Genomic DNA, 21,172 nt, shown 5'->3' with positions numbered 1-21,172 from the left:
CTAAAACTAAGTACGGCAACACCTAGAACAAATCCCATTTTCCATGTCTAAAACGTATGAATTAAATACATGCTAATTTTAAGGGCAAAGTCAATTTGTTTTATTTCCAAAGAAAAGGTGTGGACTAATCGGGACCATATTTATTTTCTTTTCTTAGAATTAGAATTTGATTAATGCAAATTATTTCTGTAAATACAATTCGTATATTTGGAAAAATAAATGTATGAACAATATATATTATTGATGAACATTAAAATTGTATAGAATATTGTATATATACAATTTTATATATTTTTAATAATAAATGTATGAACTTAATATAGATAATATATTGATGAAATATTAACATAATATAAAATAGTTACAGTATAATATATTTGAAATATACTAAATGTTTCTTTTAAGAAAACTGTCATCATAAAAATAAAGTTTGAAAAAAAAAATCATAAAATTAAGGTGGGGAGAGAGATCATTGTAAAAGTGAGAGAAAAGAGTAAATGAGTAAAATTGTATGAATGAAAATAGATTTCATTAATTAATGGAGAGGGTTAGCTTTAATCAGAGTTTATTATTGTATTTATACTTTTTTCTATTCAATGTGCTATATTTGTTACTTTTAAAAAGATATGTTTTTCTTGTATAGAATTCTTACTAATTGGTTTAGGGGGTAAATGTCTCTAAAAGGAAAAAAAAGGGAAAAAGAATTAAGGCTTTGTATATTGTTTAGATTGGCCCACCGTATAATGAAAGAATAAATAAATAAATTTATGTATGTTGTTTAGGCTGGCCTACCGTATAATGAAATAAAAAATAAATAAAGTTGTGTATATTGTTTAGATTGGCCCACAATATAATGAAAATAAAAATAAAATTGTGTATATTGTTAGGTTGGCCCACCGTATAATATAAGTGTATTCTCATTTAAATATGGGAAAACTACGTATATATCGTATTAAGAGAAATATTTACGAAAGCGTAACGATAGTTTTTATTATTTACAAAACATAACGATATATTACAAAACATGGATTTTCATATATTTTTCGTTTTTTTATTTTTTTTCCAGAAAATATATATATTTTTTATAAAAATAATTTTTATATATATTTTTTAAATATTAATTTTTTTTTTTTTTTGCTCAATGGCTTAAAAAATTACCTCATATTTCTATGTATGAAAGTTGTATGAAATGTGTATGTGTGAGCAAAATTTTTAATATAATTTTCATATACAAAATTTTGAGCGAAAACTTTAAGCCTTGGATATTGTATGAAAATTGTTACAATGTTGTTGTAGTTGTATTAATTTTAGAAACCTAATATGAAATTTATATACAAACAATGTGAATGAAATTCTAAGTCTTGAGGAAGATATACACATTTCATACCATTCTCATGCATAAAATTTTAAGCATAATGTTTAAGCCTTGATCAAGATATACACATTTCATACGTTCTTCATACATAAAATTTGAGCGAACTTTTTAAGCCTTGAGCAAGATATACACATTTCATACACAAAAATTTGAGCGATTATTTTAAGTCTTGAATGTTGTATCAAAGTTATATACAATGTTGTTGTAGTTGTATTAATTTTACAAAAATCTAACATGAACTTTATACATGAAAATGTGAGCGAAATTTTAAGACATGAGCAAGATACAAATTTCATATTGTTTTCATACACACAATTTTGAGCGGATTTTTTAAGCCTTGAACGAGATATACACATTTCATACATTTTTCATACACTAAATTTTGAGCAAACTTTTTAAGTCTTGAGCGAGATATACACATTTCATACAACTTTCATACATAAGTTTTTGAGCAAAAAAAAAAATATTAATTTTTTTTAAAAATAAAAATAAATTTAAAAAAAAATATTTTTTTTAAAAAAATAAAAAAATATTTTAAAAAAAAATGATTTTTAAAAAATAAAAAATAATTTAATTTTTTTTTTTTTTAAATATAAAGCATGTTTTGTATAGGATTTGTAATGTTATGATTTGTAAATATAAAACTATCGTCACGTTTCGTAAATATTTCTCCTTAAGATGTATATATATGTCAAAGACCCTTTAAATATTGCCATTTATATGTTAGTGTGGCCTACTTTAATTATTACACTTTATTGAAGGAGAGAGGTTGGCTGTTGAGGATTAGGGTATTCTGGTCATTTTACTGTGGGCCAGCCTCAATTTTGACAGTTTTGACAAAGTGGGTTTTGCTATTTAGCAGCACCCTAATTTTTTACCCCCCAAGTTCACCAATATTCCACACCAAACATGTGATCCACGCCTCTATCTTGTGCTTAATTGTGAATTATGGAGTTAGATGAATATAGATTGTAGATATAAGTCCAAGTTAAATAAATTAATTTACTCCAGCACTAGAATGTTAACAACACTTTTCTTTCTTTCCAAGATTGTGGTGCAAATGATTTTCAAATTAACTCTCGAGGAATTGAGAAAAGAAAACAGGCCTCGGAGATTAACATTTAATTGGTTGCACCTTCTGGCATCTGCTATGCACGGAGAGTACTTAATAATTAGTTGTTTCAAGCAGTCTTTTAAAAAGGCCAGGGCGTTTTACATATGCCTCGGCCAGTGGCGGAGTCACTCATAGTCAAAGGTGGTCACCTGCACACCCTTGACTGGAAATGGTTCTGGTATATGGATTAGATATTATAGTTAACTGGATATAAATTAAATTTTGAACGCTCTTAAAATAATTGAGATAGATAGCTTAGAGGTAAAAGGTGTTCAATTTTACCTAAAAATCACGATTTAAACATCACGACAAAGCAATGTAATCTTCTTTCTTTAAACGAAAACATACAAACAATGTCTAAAGCCACTTGGTTGATTTGTATTTGCACTTATTTTCTTCCATGTTCCGACTAAACTTATTTGTATTTGAGTTATGATTTGCATTTGGTTTGTTCCTAGGGTTAGGATTTGCATTTGCGTAAGAACTGTTAGGCGAGCCCCGAGCATTGGGTGTTACGTGTGTTCAGAGCGTACAGTCGGGCACATAGGGCGTATGCCTCACGGGAAAATTTACGCACGTGGGAGCATTTTGTGGCTTCAAACTTCTAAAATGCCTTTTATAACACTGGTTTCAAGTGATGAACTCTGAAAATCATCATCTATACTTTTATAATGGCATTCAATAGTCTTCACAAAACAAGACCAAACCTGTTGATTTCATTAAATTCACGCAGATGGCTAAACAGGGAAGCGAAAGTATGAATATATTTCAATCTTAGTAGATAACGAATTCGTAAGCAATAACAACAACAACATACCCAGTATCTTCCCACAAAGTGGAGTCTGGGGAGAGTAGAGTATACATAGACCTTACCTCTATCTTGACAAGTAGAGATTGTTTCAGATAAACCCTCGACTCAAGTAAAGCTAAGGAAGACAACAAATGTTTGGTTCTTCGTTCCGTCCTTGACCTGTGATATGTCAATCATTTAATCCCACCTGTAATCACTTCTTATTTCATACCATGGCAAACATCCTTCACTCATCCACATTGGCTCTAGTAAAAGTTCAATATACCAAACTAGCACTAGCCCTTGTTTCGTGAGAACTAAAGAGAAGCAACCTGGAAAATCTAGATTGCATTTCGATCTTGGCTTCTTCTCGACAGTCTTTCGTGTTGGGTTTTGTTCTAGGTAAATACCTTTCTGCTACAATCTATGTTTGTACGGCCAGATATGAAGGAGATTGTTTAAGAATCTGAAGTCCAACATTGGTTAAGTTAAAATTCCATTAAAGTTCACTTTACTCATGTCATTATTTTGAATGAGATACTAGGATTCTTGTTCGGAAACAAAGAAGTTACTGGCTTTTGATGTAAAGTAAAATCAAGCTGAAGTACCCCGACTACTAGTATAGAATGTCTCCCCATGTTTCTTGCTCAGTAAATTAAAAGGAGTCCGGAGCCTAAAGGGTATAAAAATACGCGGTATTTACCAAAAAGGGTCTTTAAAAATTTATATACCAAAAGGGGTATATCGTAAATTTGATCCACGATATACCCCAAAATTTTTTTTTTCGCACGACACCAAGTCAACGAAAAAAAAAAAAAAAAAAAATTAATTGTATAACGTGGTGATCCACGTTATAAATATAAGTGTAAAACGTGGATCAGTCCACGTTTTACCTCTAAAGTTTTTTTTTTTTTTTTTTCAGTTTGAAGAGACTTCTTTATAGCAAGGCTGATGCCTTCCTTTCAAATGACTACTGTGATTCAGATATCGCCTGGATGGAGTTGGGCACTAAAAAAAAAAATTTAGTAAATTTTTTTTTTTGGTAACACTTAGTGTGTTTTTCATACTTTGACCAATGATTAATCGTGTGTGAAGACTCCAAAACGTCAATATTTTATATAGACACGATATTTTTTCTGCGTACGATAATGTAGGCTCGATTCAAGGATACGTAGACGTTCGGATCGTCATTTTAGGGGTTGAAAAGGTGCCAAGTAAGTTTTGTTTGAAAAACTTAGTGTTTTTTTTCATACTTTGACCAATGATTAGTCGTGTGTGAAGACTCCGAAACGTCAATATTTTATATAGAACACGATATTTTTTTAACGTACAATAATGTAATCGATACATCAAGGATACGTAGACGTTCGGATAGTCATTTTAGGGGTTGAAAAGGTGCCCGAAATAAGTTTTGTTTAAGGTTTAAGTGTTTTATTTTTTAAGGTTTTGATTTAAGCGTGTTATTTTTTAATCACGATAAAACATTATTTTGAATATAAATATAATTCTAAAAAATATAGGGAGAAAAACTAGTTGTAAAGTGGTCAAACTTTAGATGGTCGTAACTTTGCGCTCGGACGTCCGTTTTACGCGTTTTTTTTAACTTGCGTATTTTTTTCGAGATCTATGCGGACAAACCGCCGCTAGGCGGTTTCGTAAAAACATCATTTTAAAAAAACGCCTTTTATCCCATTCAATTTCGATTTTCCCCCAAATTGGCGTGAAATTTTCAGTTTTATTTACTTATAAGATGATGATACGTAATAGATTTCAACGTAAAAATCCCAAGGTAATGTACCTGTGAATGTCAATTTCACTTCTGCGGTTTCAATTTTTGAAAATAAAGCTGATTAATTTTCTCAACATATAAAGTTGACTAAAATAACCTTACAGTCAAACACTAAACTTACTTCGGCACCTTTTCAACCCCTAAAATGACGATCCGAACGTCTACGTATCCTTGATGTATTGAACTACATTATTGTACGCGAGAAAAAAATATCGTGTTCTATATAAAATATTGACGTTTGAGTCTTCACACACGATTAATCATTGGTCAAAGTATGAAAAAACACACTAAGTGTTACAAAAAAAAAAAAGTTTACTAAATTTTTTTTTTTAGTGCTCGCAAAAAAAAAAAAAAATAAACTTTAGAGGTAAAACGTGGATCAGTCCACGTTTTACAAAATATATTTGTAAAACGTGGACGATCCACGTTTTACAATTTATATTGTATAACGTGGATCCATCCACGTTATACAATTAAATATTTTTTTTTTTAATTTTCGTTGACTTGGTGTCGGGCGAAAAAAAAAAATTTTGGGGTATATCGTGGATCGACCACGCATATACCCCTTTTGGTATATAAATTTTTACCCCTTTTTTGGTAAATACCGTGTATTTTTATACTTTAAGTTTATTGACTCAAATTAAAAGTGCATAACAACAACAAACTAGTGGTAATTAGTTGGTGGAACCACTGGTGTTTTCATTATGTTAAAAAATACTTGGCCTACTTGCATTTGCCATGCTAATCTTCTCTGTGCCAATTTTATCGTCTCTAGGGGACAACAAAGGATATATGGTTTCTCGTGCCCCTTGTGTCCACGGAAGGACAGGACCATTCCAGTTCTGATGTCCCTTGCAAATATAGCTCTTCGACTCAGAGAGCCAAAATAGTAATCAAGGAGTCGCAAGAAGTGATAGAAGAATAATCTGTGCATGTCCAGCAAGCCCAGTGTGAAAACATAGCATATTCTAACCCGCAAGGGTGGCTCAGTTGGTTGAGCATGGGGCTTTCATAATGGAGGTCTCAGGTTCGAAACTCCTGCCATGACGATGGGGATTTGCCCTGGATTGAGCTCGTCGCACGGGGAACTAGTGCGGTTACCTCCAGTGTGGTTTTCACTTGCACGGGGTGGCCAACTATCCCCGCGTTGTACCGAAGGTTAAGTTCCCATGCCATCAAAAAAAAAAAAAAAAAAACATAGCATATTCTACTGCTACCATTCTCAAAAAAATAAAAAAATAAAAATAAAATAATACTAGCATATTTATTCAAGAAAATCTACAATTTATAGACTAAACTAGTTAATGTGCCTGCGCGACTTAAAATATGAAATCAATCTTTATTCTATGTTCAATAAGGGGTTCAATTTTAAAGAAGTGAGCACTTAAAAGAGAAAGTGAGAAGCATAACCCTCCTTTTCTCCGAGTGCTGGTGGTATTACATTCTTTCTATCTTGTATACCTCTGTCAATACATCACACTTCAAAATGAGATGTTAGAAATTTTTAACGATTGATGTACTAATAAGTTCTTGACAACAGTTACATCTCTGGACATCCATTAAAAACAATTGATAGCAGTTACAATTTTTCATTACCTCTCTACTTGTAGAATAACCAAATAATTGAGAGAGAAAAAGGTTAAAAAAGGAATCTTTCAAGCAATGTTTGGATACTCATGTAACAGCCCTAAAGATGTTTCTTAGTTAGATGTACAGAATTTTTAGCTTTTTAAAAGCAATAGCCCTCCTTGATCATAGTCATGCTATGTTGCAAGGTCATTTTTGTTATAGCCCGTATTTCGTACGTTCGGACGTTGTGGGATAATGGTAAGAAATTAAGGACAAGACCATGTTCTGAAATAAATTTAGTGTCGAAGTCGTTGGGAATGTTATTTATGGATATTGGTATTGTGGAAATATTGAGAAAGGCTAAGGGCAAGAAGAGAAATTCGCAAAATCGCCGCGAAAATAATGTGGAAGGTTAGGGACAAAATGGTAATAATTAGGAAAGTTGAGGGGCAAAATGGTCATTTCACAAGTACTCAAGGAATGCCTTGGAAAAGGCCAAGTGGCCGAAAAAAAAAGAGAGAAAAAGAAAGGGATTAGTCATCTTTTCATTTAAAGATATTTGAAGAAAATTCAAGAAAAAAAAAGAAAAGTCAAGAAAAAAGAAGAGATTCTAGAGGAAGAAAAAAAGGAACATGAGTCCATACTTGAGGGACTAAAATATAAATATGGAAAGATGGTGGAAGATATATATATATATATATGAAGTCTTCATTTTAGTTAAGAAAGTGGAAAGAAAGAAGGAACAAAAAAAAAAAGAAAAAGAAGAGGTGAGAGGTTTCGCCATGGCTAATAAAATTTAGCCATGGGAAATTGATGAAGAGCAATTATTTTCTTCTAGTATTCTAACTAATTTGAAGGCCCTAACTAGCATGGAATGGTTGTTGGAGCAAATAAACCATTGACCCTTGCAAGTTACAAACCTTGGGCAAGAAGGAAGATAAGAGGAAAGGTATGTATTTAATCCTCTCTTCATATGTTTTGGATAATTGTGTATGTTGTGGTGTGTGGGAAAATGAATGAAAAACATGAAGACATGCATGTTGAAGTTGTGGCCATGGTGGCCGAATATAGTAGGGTTGTGAAGGACAAATGAAATGATTTCTATTTAGTAATTTGATTGTTGTGTTGTGAATGTTAGTTGTAGCGTGTGTTGTGTTGCATGGAAAGGATGGGTTGAGTCTATGTAGAATGTTGTTTGTTGTCGTAATGTGTGAAAAGATGAGAATTCAAGAAAATATGCATGTAGTATATGTAGCATGTTGGTTGTTATTGTAGTGCCAAGAAATAAGTGGAAAATTCATGGACGAATGTAGATAGCATAGTGGCCGTGTGGTCCTTGGATGGTGTAGGAGAAAATGAATCAATTCTATTTAGTGTTTTGGTTGTTGTTGTAATGTAAAGACAAGGATGGAAATTCATGAAAAATATGCGTGTGTGTATGGCCGAATAAAATAGTGTATGTGTAGAAAAATGGATTGAATTTATTTAATGATTTGGAAGATTGAAAAGAGGGTTGTTGTGATTAAATTTTAAAGAAGGAAGTATGTCGTTGTTGTTTCATTGAAGTTAGAAGGTCTCGGGAAAAGTAGTATGTTGATTGAGTTGTTGAAAAATTACGTGAATTGAATTGAATATAAATGGAATGTTATTGGTAAGATTGTTGGTATTGTTGCTAGTGTGGCCGGGTTGAATTCCCGGATTGCTATTGTTGATTAAAATGAGCCGAGTTGGATTTTGGGCATGGTATAATTACGGGGGAAGTGCTTTCATTTAAATTTCGGTAGACCAAGTTCATTTAAGAATCCAACTCTAAAGGCTTCTAATCAAGGCTTGGTAAAACGGGACCAAATTGTAGATTTCGGCGGATTTGCAACGCGAATTTGGAGAGGTCGAAGGAGTGGCAAGAGGTATGTAAGACCTTACTTTCTTTCTTTGGCATGTCTTAGACGTATAGGCTTGATTTCGTGTCTCGGGGACCTCCCTAACTCTAGAAATCCAAGATTGAAAAACAGTTACTATTCATTCGGTGACATTGAACCAAAAGTGCTCGAATAGCGAAAGAAAGGTCGAAACACCCCAGACTTGCCGAATAAGACCCGATCACCCTAAGACTCCCCGTAAGCAACATTATGAAACGTATTATACGTAAATTGTGTACGCCGCCTCATTCGACCGAGGCGGGCCCACTATTGGATTCCCTCTTATTGTTTCATTAAGTTTATTTCCGTACTATAGTCAATGAAGGTTTTGATCATCATTCCGACTACAAAACAATAACTATTTTAATTAAACCCTTGACCCCAAAGCGTGCTTTTTCTTCCTAAAAGTTTACAAATGTTTTCCAAAATATTCGTTTTTCTTCAAAAACCAAGTTTTACAATATTGAAAGCCTTAAAGACTAAGACAACGATTATGGATCTATGATGATAATGATGATGCTAGAGGTGAGAAAAAGTACGATGATTGTTTTCCTAAGATTCCAAAGTACACGAAATACTGTCTTGTAACCCTATTCTATGTTGTTCGTGATGTTGCTTTTCATTCGATAGTCTCGCCTTAAAATACTCGTCCCTTCAAGGCGAGACAAAGCGATCCCGGTCAATCCATAATGTAATCGGAGGTTACCGACCTCACGTCACTCCGATAGACACATGACCTTTCGAGCTCCCATGCATGCGTTTAATTGTTTATATCATAACGTATAAAATACCCCGATATTGACGAATGTATTTGTATACACCGTATGTGTGTGTGGGGAATGGGGAGGTAACCGTGTCCACCGAAACTGGTTAATCATCCGGACGCGGGATGCCGGGACGCGGGATTTATGGGAGACATACGCGACTAAATCGTTCGTGATATATATATATATATATATATATCCGATATACTTGGGACAATGTTGGGGGAGGGGTGGAGAGCCGATGAACTCGGCGTCAACAAAAAGTACCGTTTCGAAAAATATCGTTTTCTATGTACAAAAACAAGAAACACCGTGTTCGTGAAGAAAAAGAAAAAGAAAAAGCTAGGCATGCATGGCCTGCGAAACGAGTGGCGTTCACATGTACAAGTTACTCCTTTATCTTATGATGCACTACAAAATATAGTTATTACTCCGCACAAAAAGTTACCGTTTTATGCGTGATATGTTTTACAACTCTCACTATGTTGTTACCGAAAATGTCTTACATACTATACATTGCTCATCATCGACCCCTATCTTCGGGGGTCGCGTTCATGCCGCGTTGTGCAACGTCCGGACGAATCGAAGTTAATATAGAAGATGTTCCAAACAGAGTTGGCAAGCTCCATTTGGTCTGAGTGTAGCCGAGTCGCAACACGTGCCGGGATTTCGATCAATTTTAGAGACTTTGCAGACAGAGTCGTGGGTTTCAGGAGTCAGTTTGTACTACGATACAAGCTCTGTATAGTTACGTATTTTTATTTGATTCTAAAGCAACAAAGGAATATTTCGCCATCTATTTATGTTTACTCGTCTTAAAGGTTTTCAAAAAAAAATTACGAATCGAATAAGAGTCGAGAGGGTTCGCTCGGCTCCGGTCTCGGGGTCGGTGCCCATCACACCCTCGATCAAGATCGGGGTGTGACAAAGTTGTATCTAAGCGGGTCGGTCCAAGGGTTGAACGCACCGAAGTCGTGTCCGGAGAGAAACTTGTTTTATGGGCGGCCGAAGCTGGCCAAATATCTATAAACAAGAGGTCACGGGCATCTAGGAAATATTGACCTTCTTTCGGGAATTGATCGTGCGATACACGTGAGAGACATAGGAAACAAGATTCCTTATATTCACCGTCGATCTGTGGAAGCCCGAATAATTGAAAAAGGCGAGGATGATACGGAAGTCAAAGAGATAAGACCTGACGGATATATTTGTTCCGTTATGTTAGCCGGGCGAGTAAAATAGTCATATACGGGCGTTTAAAAGGAGTATCGAGAAGAGAAAAAGGGCAAAATAGTAATTATAAAGAAAAGGACGTGTTACGAAAATGCCTCTTTATTGAAGAGTTTCGACTATGATCCATAAATAAAAGGTATACAAGGAAGTAGACGCGAAAATATTTGTTAAGGTACCAAATTCCACCAAAGTTGAGGTTAAGCGTGCTCGGTGAGAGCAATTTAGGATGGGTGACCGGGAAATAAACCAAAAGTTCTACAAATTGAGATACGGGGAACAAATGAGTTAAAGAGTAACCTAAGGAAAACTAGAATATATGGATGGATGGAGACCTTAAGAGGACGCGTAAGACGAGGTGGATTAATAAAGAGACGGAAGTGTGTCACGCGGCCACAGAACTAGGATAGGCTTGAACGGCGTTTGGACGTATTTGTGGGCTAGTTATTAGTAATTGAATACATGTATATGTGAAGGTGAGGATATCCCAAGTATGATGGTATCGGCGGACATGTAAATCCTGTGGGCCAGAAGTTGCGATACGAAAGGCATTAATCGAGACAAAGTGGGAGTTCGATGAAGAGGAAAATAAGGTAACGGATAAGGAACGGGCATAGGGAAAGCGTAGCTATAAAAGGAACCCTCCCAAGTATTATGACGCCCCGTAGGGTTAGTTGAACATTCGAGGACGAATGTTCTAGAGGAGGATGTTATAGCCGTATTTCGTACGTTCGGACGTTGTGGGATAATGGTAAGAAATTAAGGACAAGACCATGTTCTGAAATAAATTTAGTGTCGAAGTCGTTGGGAATGTTATTTATGGATATTGGTATTGTGGAAATATTGAGAAAGGCTAAGGGCAAGAAGAGAAATTCGCAAAATGGGCCGCGAAAATAATGTGGAAGGTTAGGGACAAAATGGTAATAATTAGGAAAGTTGAGGGGCAAAATGGTCATTTCACAAGTACTCAAGGAATGCCTTGGAAAAGGCCAAGTGGCCGAAAAAAAAAGAGAGAAAAAGAAAGGGATTAGTCATCTTTTCATTTAAAGAAATTTGAAGAAAATTCAAGAAAAGAAAAGAAAAGTCAAGAAAAAAGAAGAGAATTCTAGAGGAAGAAAAAAAGGAACATGAGTCCATACTTGAGGGACTAAAATATAAATATGGAAAGATGGTGGAAGATATATATATATATATGAAGTCTTCATTTTAGTTAAGAAAGTGGAAAGAAAGAAGGAACAAAAAAAAAAAAAAAGAAGAGGTAGAGAGGTTTCGGCCATGGCTAATAATAAAATTTAGCCATGGGAAATTGATGAAGAGCAATTATTTTCTTCTAGTATTCTAACTAATTTGAAGGCCCTAACTAGCATGGAATGGTTGTTGGAGCAAATAAACCATTTTTCTTGCAAGTTACAAACCTTGGGCAAGAAGGAAGATAAGAGGAAAGGTATGTATTTAATCCTCTCTTCATATGTTTTGGATAATTGTGTATGTTGTGGTGTGTGGGAAAATGAATGAAAAACATGAAGACATGCATGTTGAAGTTGTGGCCATGGTGGCACAATATAGTGGGGTTGTGTAGGATAAATGAATTGATTTTATTTGGTACTTTGATTGTTGAGTTGTGGATGTTAGTTGTAGCCGTGTGTTGTGTTGCATGGAAAGGATGGGTTGAGTCTATGTAGAATGTTGTTTGTTGTCGTAATGTGTGAAAAGATGAGAATTCAAGAAAATATGCATGTAGTATATGTAGCATGTTGGTTGTTATTGTAGTGCCAAGAAATAAGTGGAAAATTCATGGACGAATGTAGATAGCATAGTGGCCGTGTGGTCCTTGGATGGTGTAGGAGAAAATGAATCAATTCTATTTAGTGTTTTGGTTGTTGTTGTAATGTAAAGACAAGGATGGAAATTCATGAAAAATATGCATGTGTGTGTATGGCCGAATAAAATAGTGTATGTGTAGAAAAATGGATTGAATTTATTTAATGATTTGGAAGATTGAAAAGAGGGTTGTTGTGATTAAATTTTAAAGAAGGAAGTATGTCGTTGTTGTTTCATTGAAGTTAGAAGGTCTCGGGAAAAGTAGTATGTTGATTGAGTTGTTGAAAAATTACGTGAATTGAATTGAATATAAATGGAATGTTATTGGTAAGATTGTTGGTATTGTTGCTAGTGTGCGGGTTGAATTCCGGATTGCTATTGTTGATTAAAATAGCCGAGTTGGATTTTGGGCATGGTATAATTACGGGGGAAGTCTTACCAAATTTCGGTAGCCAAGTTCATTTAAGAATCCAACTCTAAAGGCTTCTAATCAAGGCTTGGTAAAACGAGGACCAAATTGTAGATTTGGCGGATTTGCAGTCGCGAATTTGGAGAGGTTCGAAGGAGTGGCAAGAGGTATGTAAGACCTTACTTTCTTTCTTTGGCATGTCTTAGACGTATAGGCTTGATTTCGTGTCTCGGGGACCTCCCTAACTCTAGAAATCCAAGATTGAAAAGTTACTATTCATTAAAAGGTGACATTGAACCAAAAGTGCTCGAATAGCGAAAGAAGGTCGAAACACCCTAGGACTTGCGAGAATAAGACCCGATCACCCTAAGACTCCCGTAAGCAACATTATGAAACGTATTATACGTAAATTGTGTACGCCGACTCATTCGACCGAGGCGGGCCCACTATTCGGATTCCCTCTTATTGTTTCATTAAGTTTATTTCCGTACTATAGTCAATGAAGGTTTTGATCATCATTCGACTACAAAACAATAACTATTTTAATTAAACCCTTGACCCCAAAGCGTGCTTTTTCTTTAAAAAAAAGTTTACAAATGTTTTCCAAAATATTCGTTTTTCTTCAAAAACCAAGTTTTACAATATTGAAAGCCTTAAAGACTAAGACAACGATTATGGATCTATGATGATAATGATGATGCCAGAGGTGAGAAAAAAGTACGATGATTGTTTTCCTAAGATTCCAAAGTACACGAAATACCGTCTTGTAACCCTATTCTATGTTGTTCGTGATGTTGCTTTTCATTGATAGTCTCGCCTTAAAATACTCGTCCGCAGGTCGAGACAAAGCGATCCCGTCAATCCATAATGTAATCGGAGGTTACCGACCTCACGTCACTCCGATAGACACATGCCTCTTTTCGAGCTCCCATGCATGCGGTTTAATTGTTTATATCATAACGTATAAAATACGATATCGACGAATGTATTTGTATACCCGTATATGTGTGGGGAATGGGGAGGGCAACCGTGTCCACCGATTCAGGCGGCTAATCATCCGGACGCGGGATGCCGGACGCGGATTTATGGGAGCCGTACGCGGCGTGCGTTCCAATGATATATATATATATATATATATAATCGATATACTTGGGACACTCTTGTTGGGGAGGGGGGTGGGAGGCCATGAACTCTCGTACTGCATAAAAAAAGTACCGTTTTTCGAAAAATATCATTTTCTATGTACAAAAACAAGAAACACCGTGTTCGAAAAAAAGAAAAGAAAAAGCTAGCATTAATGTGCCGCCCCGATGGCATTCACATGTACAAGTTACTCTTTATCTTATGATGTCTATGTTTCCATATAGTTATTACTCGCTGAAGTTACCGTTTATGCGTGATATGTTTTACAACTCTCACTATGTTTTCGTTCATGTCTTACATCTCGCACATTCTTTTCTATCTTGACCCCTCTTCTTCGGGGCGTTCGTCAATACGTGTGACACCCGAACGAATCGAGTTAATATAGAAGATTTTTAACGAGTTGGCAAACTCATTATGTCCGGAGTGTAGCCGAGTCAGTACATCGTGCGGGGACGATCACATTAGAGACTTTGATAGCAGTCGTGGGTTTCAGGAGTCAGTTTGTACTACGATACAAGCTCTGTATAGTTACGTATTTTTATTTGATTCTAAAGCAACAAAGGAATATTTCAGTCATCTATTTATGTTTACTCGTCTTAAAGGTTTTCAAAAAAAAAATTACGCTTGGAATAAGAGTCAGAGGGTTCGCTCGGCTCCGGTCACGGGGTCGGGTGCCCATCACACCCTGATCAAGATCGGGGTGTGACAATTTTGACGCAAATGAGCATAGTCTAAGACCGGTTAACAACCTTGCCGTGGCACAAAAGCTGTTTCTTTCACGACAATAGATAATCTAAAGATGGTTATATATAGAACTGCCCCAACTCACTGAATCAAAATAAAAACAGGACAGAAACCAAGTTCTAATGGAATTTCAAAAGAAAGAAACAAGCTTTTTCACGGTTATGATCAGTGGAATCATCACAAGTTCACGACCTAGAATACCAATGGTAAATCAATTTCTTTCTCCAGGAAGAATTGAAAGAAGCTGAAAACAAAACAATACCAAGATGAACAGAACCAGGTTCTATACAATTCACAGCTGATTTGACCACACTAGAAATAAACCCAGGGTGCATTTGAAATCGACACGAATCTGCTTTTGTCAGCAGTAACATAAGGCAGATGTATCCCAGCATTTAGGTACACCCACTATCTCAAACTTAGACTAGATGTATTACAGCTATCATATTAGTTCTAATTGACTACACCAATTTTCATGTCAATTCCTCTCCATTTAGACCTGTTTGATCCCTACGCAATAGTTTGTCCTAAGATTTTCTAAAATTAAGCTCTCTAAATCTCCAACATGTCTCTTGTCATATAAACGGTAACCAAACTTAAAAGACTTGTCAAATACTACCAAAGCTAATGTAGGAGTACCGATTAACATTAACCTTAATCCACATTAGTTGTTTTTGTCTATAAAAAATATTGATTTCATTATACTCTGTTTTATGCCAAGCGCACACGGATTGAAAAAACTGTACCTTGTGATGTCCCACCAACACACACATACATACACAAGTGTGTCAGATGGAAAGACATCACACCTTTTAGAGATAAGTGTATATACTACTCCCTCTGTTTCAATTTATATGAATCCATTTGAGTACACGACGTTTATCCTAAGAAGAAAGACGGAGGCTCAAAATAAACCTTAAAAATTTGATATTGTAAATCATTCATAAAGTGAATTTATTTTCAAATTAATCCATTCAATTAAAAAAGAAAATATAGTTATAAAGTATGCATCGGATTCGAGTTGTAATAGTAACAATTAATAGTTATTATCCTGATTCTCGATTCCAATTTCCTTCCACAAAGAAACTGACTTGCAAAAGAAATAGCAACTATCAGTTGAGTGAACAGTTGAGGAATTAATCCATCCGGTTTCCTATCTCTCCAATTTCTACCATAACAAGCTAAAAAAAGAAAAATCCGCACATTCTCAGAAAATATTCCAAAGCTGAATATCGAAATGCATATAACTGAATAAATCTAATCATCCCATTCCAATGGTTTATAAGTTATAATAACTGACCAGAAAAACAAAACTAAAATATACGGACGAACATATCCAACAGTTTAACATACGCTCATCCAAAGCACAAGAGGCACATTAAACCTCAAAACTGTAAACATTTAAACGAAAATAAAGACTTTAATTTCTTAACTTAATTAAAACCATCTCAATCACTCAGAACGGTTAGCATACCTCTCCACCTTATCATCAAGGTTAATCCCAACCATAGCCTCACCAAGCCCACAGCTAATCTCAGCCAACAATTGTGGGTCACTGTAATGAGTCACGGCTTGAACAATAGCCCGACCCCTCTTAGCCGGGTCACCACTCTTGAAAATACCCGACCCGACAAATACACCATCACATCCCAACTGCATCATAAGCGCTGCATCTGCTGGTGTTGCAACCCCACCTGCAGCAAAATGAACAACAGGAAGCCTACCCAACTGTTTTGTCTGCATCACCAGATCGTACGGTGCTGCTATCTTCTTAGCAAAAGTGAACACCTCATCATCGTCCATGTTGCGTAGCACACGAATATCACCCATAACGGAACGGACATGACGAACGGCTTCAATAATGTTGCCTGTACCCGCTTCACCTTTTGTACGTATCATAGCTGCGCCCTCACGGATACGACGTAGAGCCTCACCTAGGTTACGACACCCACAAACAAAAGGGATACGGAAATTATGTTTGTTAATGTGATTCTCATCATCAGCAAGGGTTAACACTTCTGATTCGTCCACGTAATCAATTCCAATTGCTTCAAGGATTTGGGCCTCAACGAAATGACCAATACGGGCTTTAGCCATAACGGGGATAGTAACGGCCTGTTTGATTTCCTTGATAAGTTGTGGATCCGACATACGGGCTACACCACCTTGAGCGCGTATATCAGCAGGGACGCGCTCAAGAGCCATGACAGCACACGCGCCGGCTTCCTCCGCTATACGGGCTTGTTCAGCATTAACGACGTCCATGATAACGCCGCCGCGAAGCATCTGAGCAAGACCCACTTTAACGGAGAATGGGGATTGTTTGGTGGTCTCCGTTAGAGCACCGTTACCGTAAACCGTTACCACACCGCTTCCGGCCATAACTGAATTTTTTTTTTTTTTTTTGCCGAGGAAAAGAGAAATGAAGAGATAGGAAAGAAAAGGCGGTGGAGGAGATAGGAAAGAAAAGTGGCTGAGGATTTCTACAGCTTTATAGGACTACAATAACTACTAGTAATTTTTAATTCTGGAAAAATCTTCATTATTTATACACCAAACAAAATCTTTGAGATTAAAATATACCAAAAATCTACATATTTCCTTATCAGTCCTCTTTTCCCTTATTTGTTTGTGATAAACATGTTTGAAAAATATATGTGTGGGGCAGTTGGAGTTAACTTTACGTCCTTAAGTTTCAAATCTTTATTCTTAAAAATAGGATATCTCGGTAAATATTTATCTTGCTAATTATATTAAATTAAATTAATTTAATTATAATAAATTAATAAATATATGACTTAATTATTGAATGCGAGTTAATTTTTACCAGTAGCAAAGGAAGGCACTCAATCGTATTTGTACATGATTTTTTTTATTATTAATAAGAATTCATCCGAAAATTCACTCGTTTTTTATTTATTTAAGAGAAAAACAATCGTAAAACTTGGATTTCAATGTTTTTAGCAAAATAAAATAGCACGCTGTAAACAAACGTCGATAGGATAAAAGAAGGAATAGAGAAAATGACTAATAAATTCAGTTGGTTTAAAAAAATCATAAAAGGAAGTATAGTCCACATCGGATCGTGTTGGATGGTTATCAACCAAATTAAGAGGGGACGAGGAATGAAAAATTGTTGGTTGTAATCTGATTGTCAATATCTGGGAGGAAGATCATAAGTTGGTTGTAAATTAATGAAGGTCCAATTTTATTCCAAAAGTATGCGAAATATCTTAATTTTAATAATTATACTTTGGAATGATTTATACATTTTTATCCTTTTTATCTTTGACTTTATCTAAGTGATTTCGGAACATAAATTTACTTTTAACTATAAAGTATTCCTTTAACCAAATAATGAAGGCAGTCCTAAGTCCTAACCATGAGTAAATTTGGATTACCATTTTGGAAAGGAGTATGCCTTATACGCTGAACTTGATTTAAAATTCGTGAGCGATGCTTCTTCTTACATAGTTTCGTTGCCATGAGGTCGTTACTCGTTAAGTCCTCGCCTTGTTATAATTGTCTTATTAGAATTAAAGTCTTTTAACTTGTCGAATTTGCTAATTTACTTTTATAATATCGAATCACATTTCTATAATTTAACTGATTTAATAATATTATAATAAATATTAATTAATTAAATAAATGTAAACAAATTATGTATCTATGAATTTAAGGTAAACATGTTAATAAAAAAAATTATCACTGCCAAGTGGGGATTAAAGAGAATTACTTATCTTCTCTTGAATAAAGAAATTAGCCACTAGCAAATATGCTGGGGGCTCCCCAAATGAGGCGGCGAGAGGAAAGGGGTGGCGTTGAAAGTTGAAAGCGAGTGATGCATTAATGCATTAGAGAAACAATGGGGCCTCCTCACATTATTACTTTCATTCAATCTAATTTATGGAGTGAGTTTCACTTTACCCCTCTAACATTTAAGGGTTGAGAAACGATACTCCCCTCACATATTGAATGGAAGCGATAACTTCCTTATTTAATATTTTTCGGTGAGAATAAGTAATTAATTTTAAAAAAATAATAAAAAATCACTAAACTAACCATTGAAACGAGATTTAATCTTTGTTAAATCTTACCTATATTTTTCTCTATATGTATATATTAACAATTAAAATTAAAACACAAAATTTGTGGACTGAAAACAAAAGATGTGTGTGTGTGTGTATATTATGAATTAAATCTAAAGATTAAATCAAATAATATCTAAAAAGATTTAATTTGTTTCCTTTAATTTCACAGAAATATCGTTAATTTGAGTGTATTATATCAAAAATTAGATGATACTTAACATTTTGTTATGATACAATGTCCTCAAACAAGCGACATCACAATTTAACATAGATTAGTGTTTTTTAATATAAATTCACATATGATCGATACTAGATCGTATTTAGATTGTATAATAATTAAGATCTTGGCCCTCTAGTCCAAAAAAAAAAAAAAAACCAATGACATGTAGCTAGAAATTTATTAACGATTTTTTCAAGTAGTTGTTATACATTGTTTTTTCGATGGAATAGGTGAATGGACAATAATAAGAGTTATATATTGTATTTAATTCTAGAAAGAAAAAGAAAAAAAGATTTTTATTAAAAACAAAAATTCTCACCGGAAAATATTGGATAGGGTGGTTATCGTTCCCATTCAATATGTGAGGGGAGTATCCTTTCCCAACCCTTAAATGTTAGGGGGTAAAGTGAGATTCATTCTAATTTAAGTGATATAATTTAAATTAATAAAAGAGAATAAATATTTTTAAATTTAACATCTAAAATATATTATAAGAAGTAATAAACTAAAATATATAATTATAAAACTTTCTAATTAAGAAAATAAATTAAGTAAAACTGATTGATTACTTATAAATTTAAAGATATATCATTTTATAAAATAAATTTAAAAAATGTGGCAAATAAGGACGGAGTATGAATTGTTTGCTTGTTGGCAAAGGCAAATGAACCACTTGGAAGTTGGAAGAGGTAGAAATCTTGGGGAGACCAAAGTCTCAGAAAATAATTGCCCAACGCATGTCGTCATTACTCTGTTAGCTCTGGTACCCAAATCTGGCGAATGCTGTGAGCCCGTGACGTACTTTCCTCGTCGTAGATATTATACTTTAATAATCTTGGATTTTTGTTTGATATTTTTATACTTTTAGAGTAAAATATTCAGTACTTCCCTTCATTTTATATTTTGATTCATGAACAAACATTGCCAACAACTTTTTTTTTAATTTTAAGGAGTATAATTTCCTTCTCATAAGTCCAAAAACAGCAGCAGGGAAACAAATGAAAGAGCGCAATTTGTGCAAGCAATTCGTAACGTAAGCGGTGAGCGCAGAAGCTACTTTCCCAATGTCTGCGCGGAATCCCAACAACCAGCCAATTTTTTTACCATAACGCTACAAAAGCACCAGTAGAGGCTACCAAGTTTTACAAACTTCCCAAGCGCGCATTTGACTAAAAACAAAAAAAAAAAGCATTTTACATATATCATAGTATTATAAGCGTGCGTTAGAAATCAAATAGTCCTCACTTTACTTGAATTTTTTGAAGTTGGAGTTGAAGATAAAGTTGCGTTTGATTATAATTTTTACAAAAAAAATTTGGTTATTTGAAAGTACTGAAAGTTAAAAAATGAAGGGTTTTAGGTATTATCCAAATTCCAATTACAACTTCAAATTGTATTTGAAATTTACATGGCCAAATACCGATTTTCAGATAAAGTGAAAAAATTCTGAAAAAAGTGAATAATTATCACGGCCAAATGGGTCCTTAGTAATGTTTTAAGGCGCTGTTTGATTCAAGGGATCAGGTGGGAAGGAATTAGGCCCTTTCTCGGACCCTACTAACGCGGGATGTGTTGTGCACTTGGCTGCCCTTTAGGTGGGTTATTTGAGTTTAAATAATTAAATTTGTTTTATATTTAGTTGAAGATATTAATTAAGATCAATATTATTTTTGCACTAATATCTTATCTCAATTCTAGGATTATAATACTGATATATCCCGATTTTAAACAAAACGATCCCTAATTGTTAAAATCTTCTTTTCATCATTTTTTGAGTGGCGTATAACGGCGAATTCAAAATTTATAGATTGCTACAACAATCTCAAGTTAATATACAATAATAATTGAGTTCATAATTAAATACTTAATAAATTTTTCATATATGCACATGGATTGAGAAAAATTAATGAGTTTATGTGAATCTATATGTTACATTCTAGCTCCGGCACGAGAAGTAATTTCATTTTACTACTCACGTCATTCTAATGTATGCGAACCTATTTTTTTAAATTAAAATATTGGCTTTTTTTAGATTTAAAAATAATATAATTAAATTGTTATTTTACAACTAGTAATACAGTAAATTTTATAACCCCTCAAATAAATTTATAACACTTTTCATTTATAAATTCCCGTGTCCAATTAGAAGTCACATAAAATAAAATGGAGCGCGTGGCTATTTTTAGCGGGGGAG

The 21,172-nt window shown here is 34.4% G+C and overlaps 2 protein-coding genes across 2 annotated transcripts in view; both read right to left on the bottom strand.

Annotated features, from left to right (window-relative positions):
* Positions 1–21,172, bottom strand: part of LOC132052913 (zinc finger CCCH domain-containing protein 66-like) — a 64,680-nt gene that overhangs the window by 33,819 nt on the left and 9,689 nt on the right. The gene's annotated exons all lie outside the window — the stretch shown is intronic.
* LOC132052910 (probable pyridoxal 5'-phosphate synthase subunit PDX1) lies at positions 15,885–17,163 on the bottom strand. Its single transcript, XM_059444627.1, has one exon. The coding sequence runs from the start codon at positions 17,047–17,049 to the stop codon at positions 16,120–16,122; it is 930 nt and encodes a 309-aa protein (XP_059300610.1). The 5' UTR covers positions 17,050–17,163; the 3' UTR covers positions 15,885–16,119.

This window comes from Lycium ferocissimum, chromosome 4, assembly GCF_029784015.1.
Source record: "Lycium ferocissimum isolate CSIRO_LF1 chromosome 4, AGI_CSIRO_Lferr_CH_V1, whole genome shotgun sequence".
NCBI lineage: Eukaryota > Viridiplantae > Streptophyta > Magnoliopsida > Solanales > Solanaceae > Lycium > Lycium ferocissimum.
The sequence above is the reverse complement of the archived record's forward strand: the minus strand, read 5'-3'. Positions and strand labels throughout refer to the sequence as shown.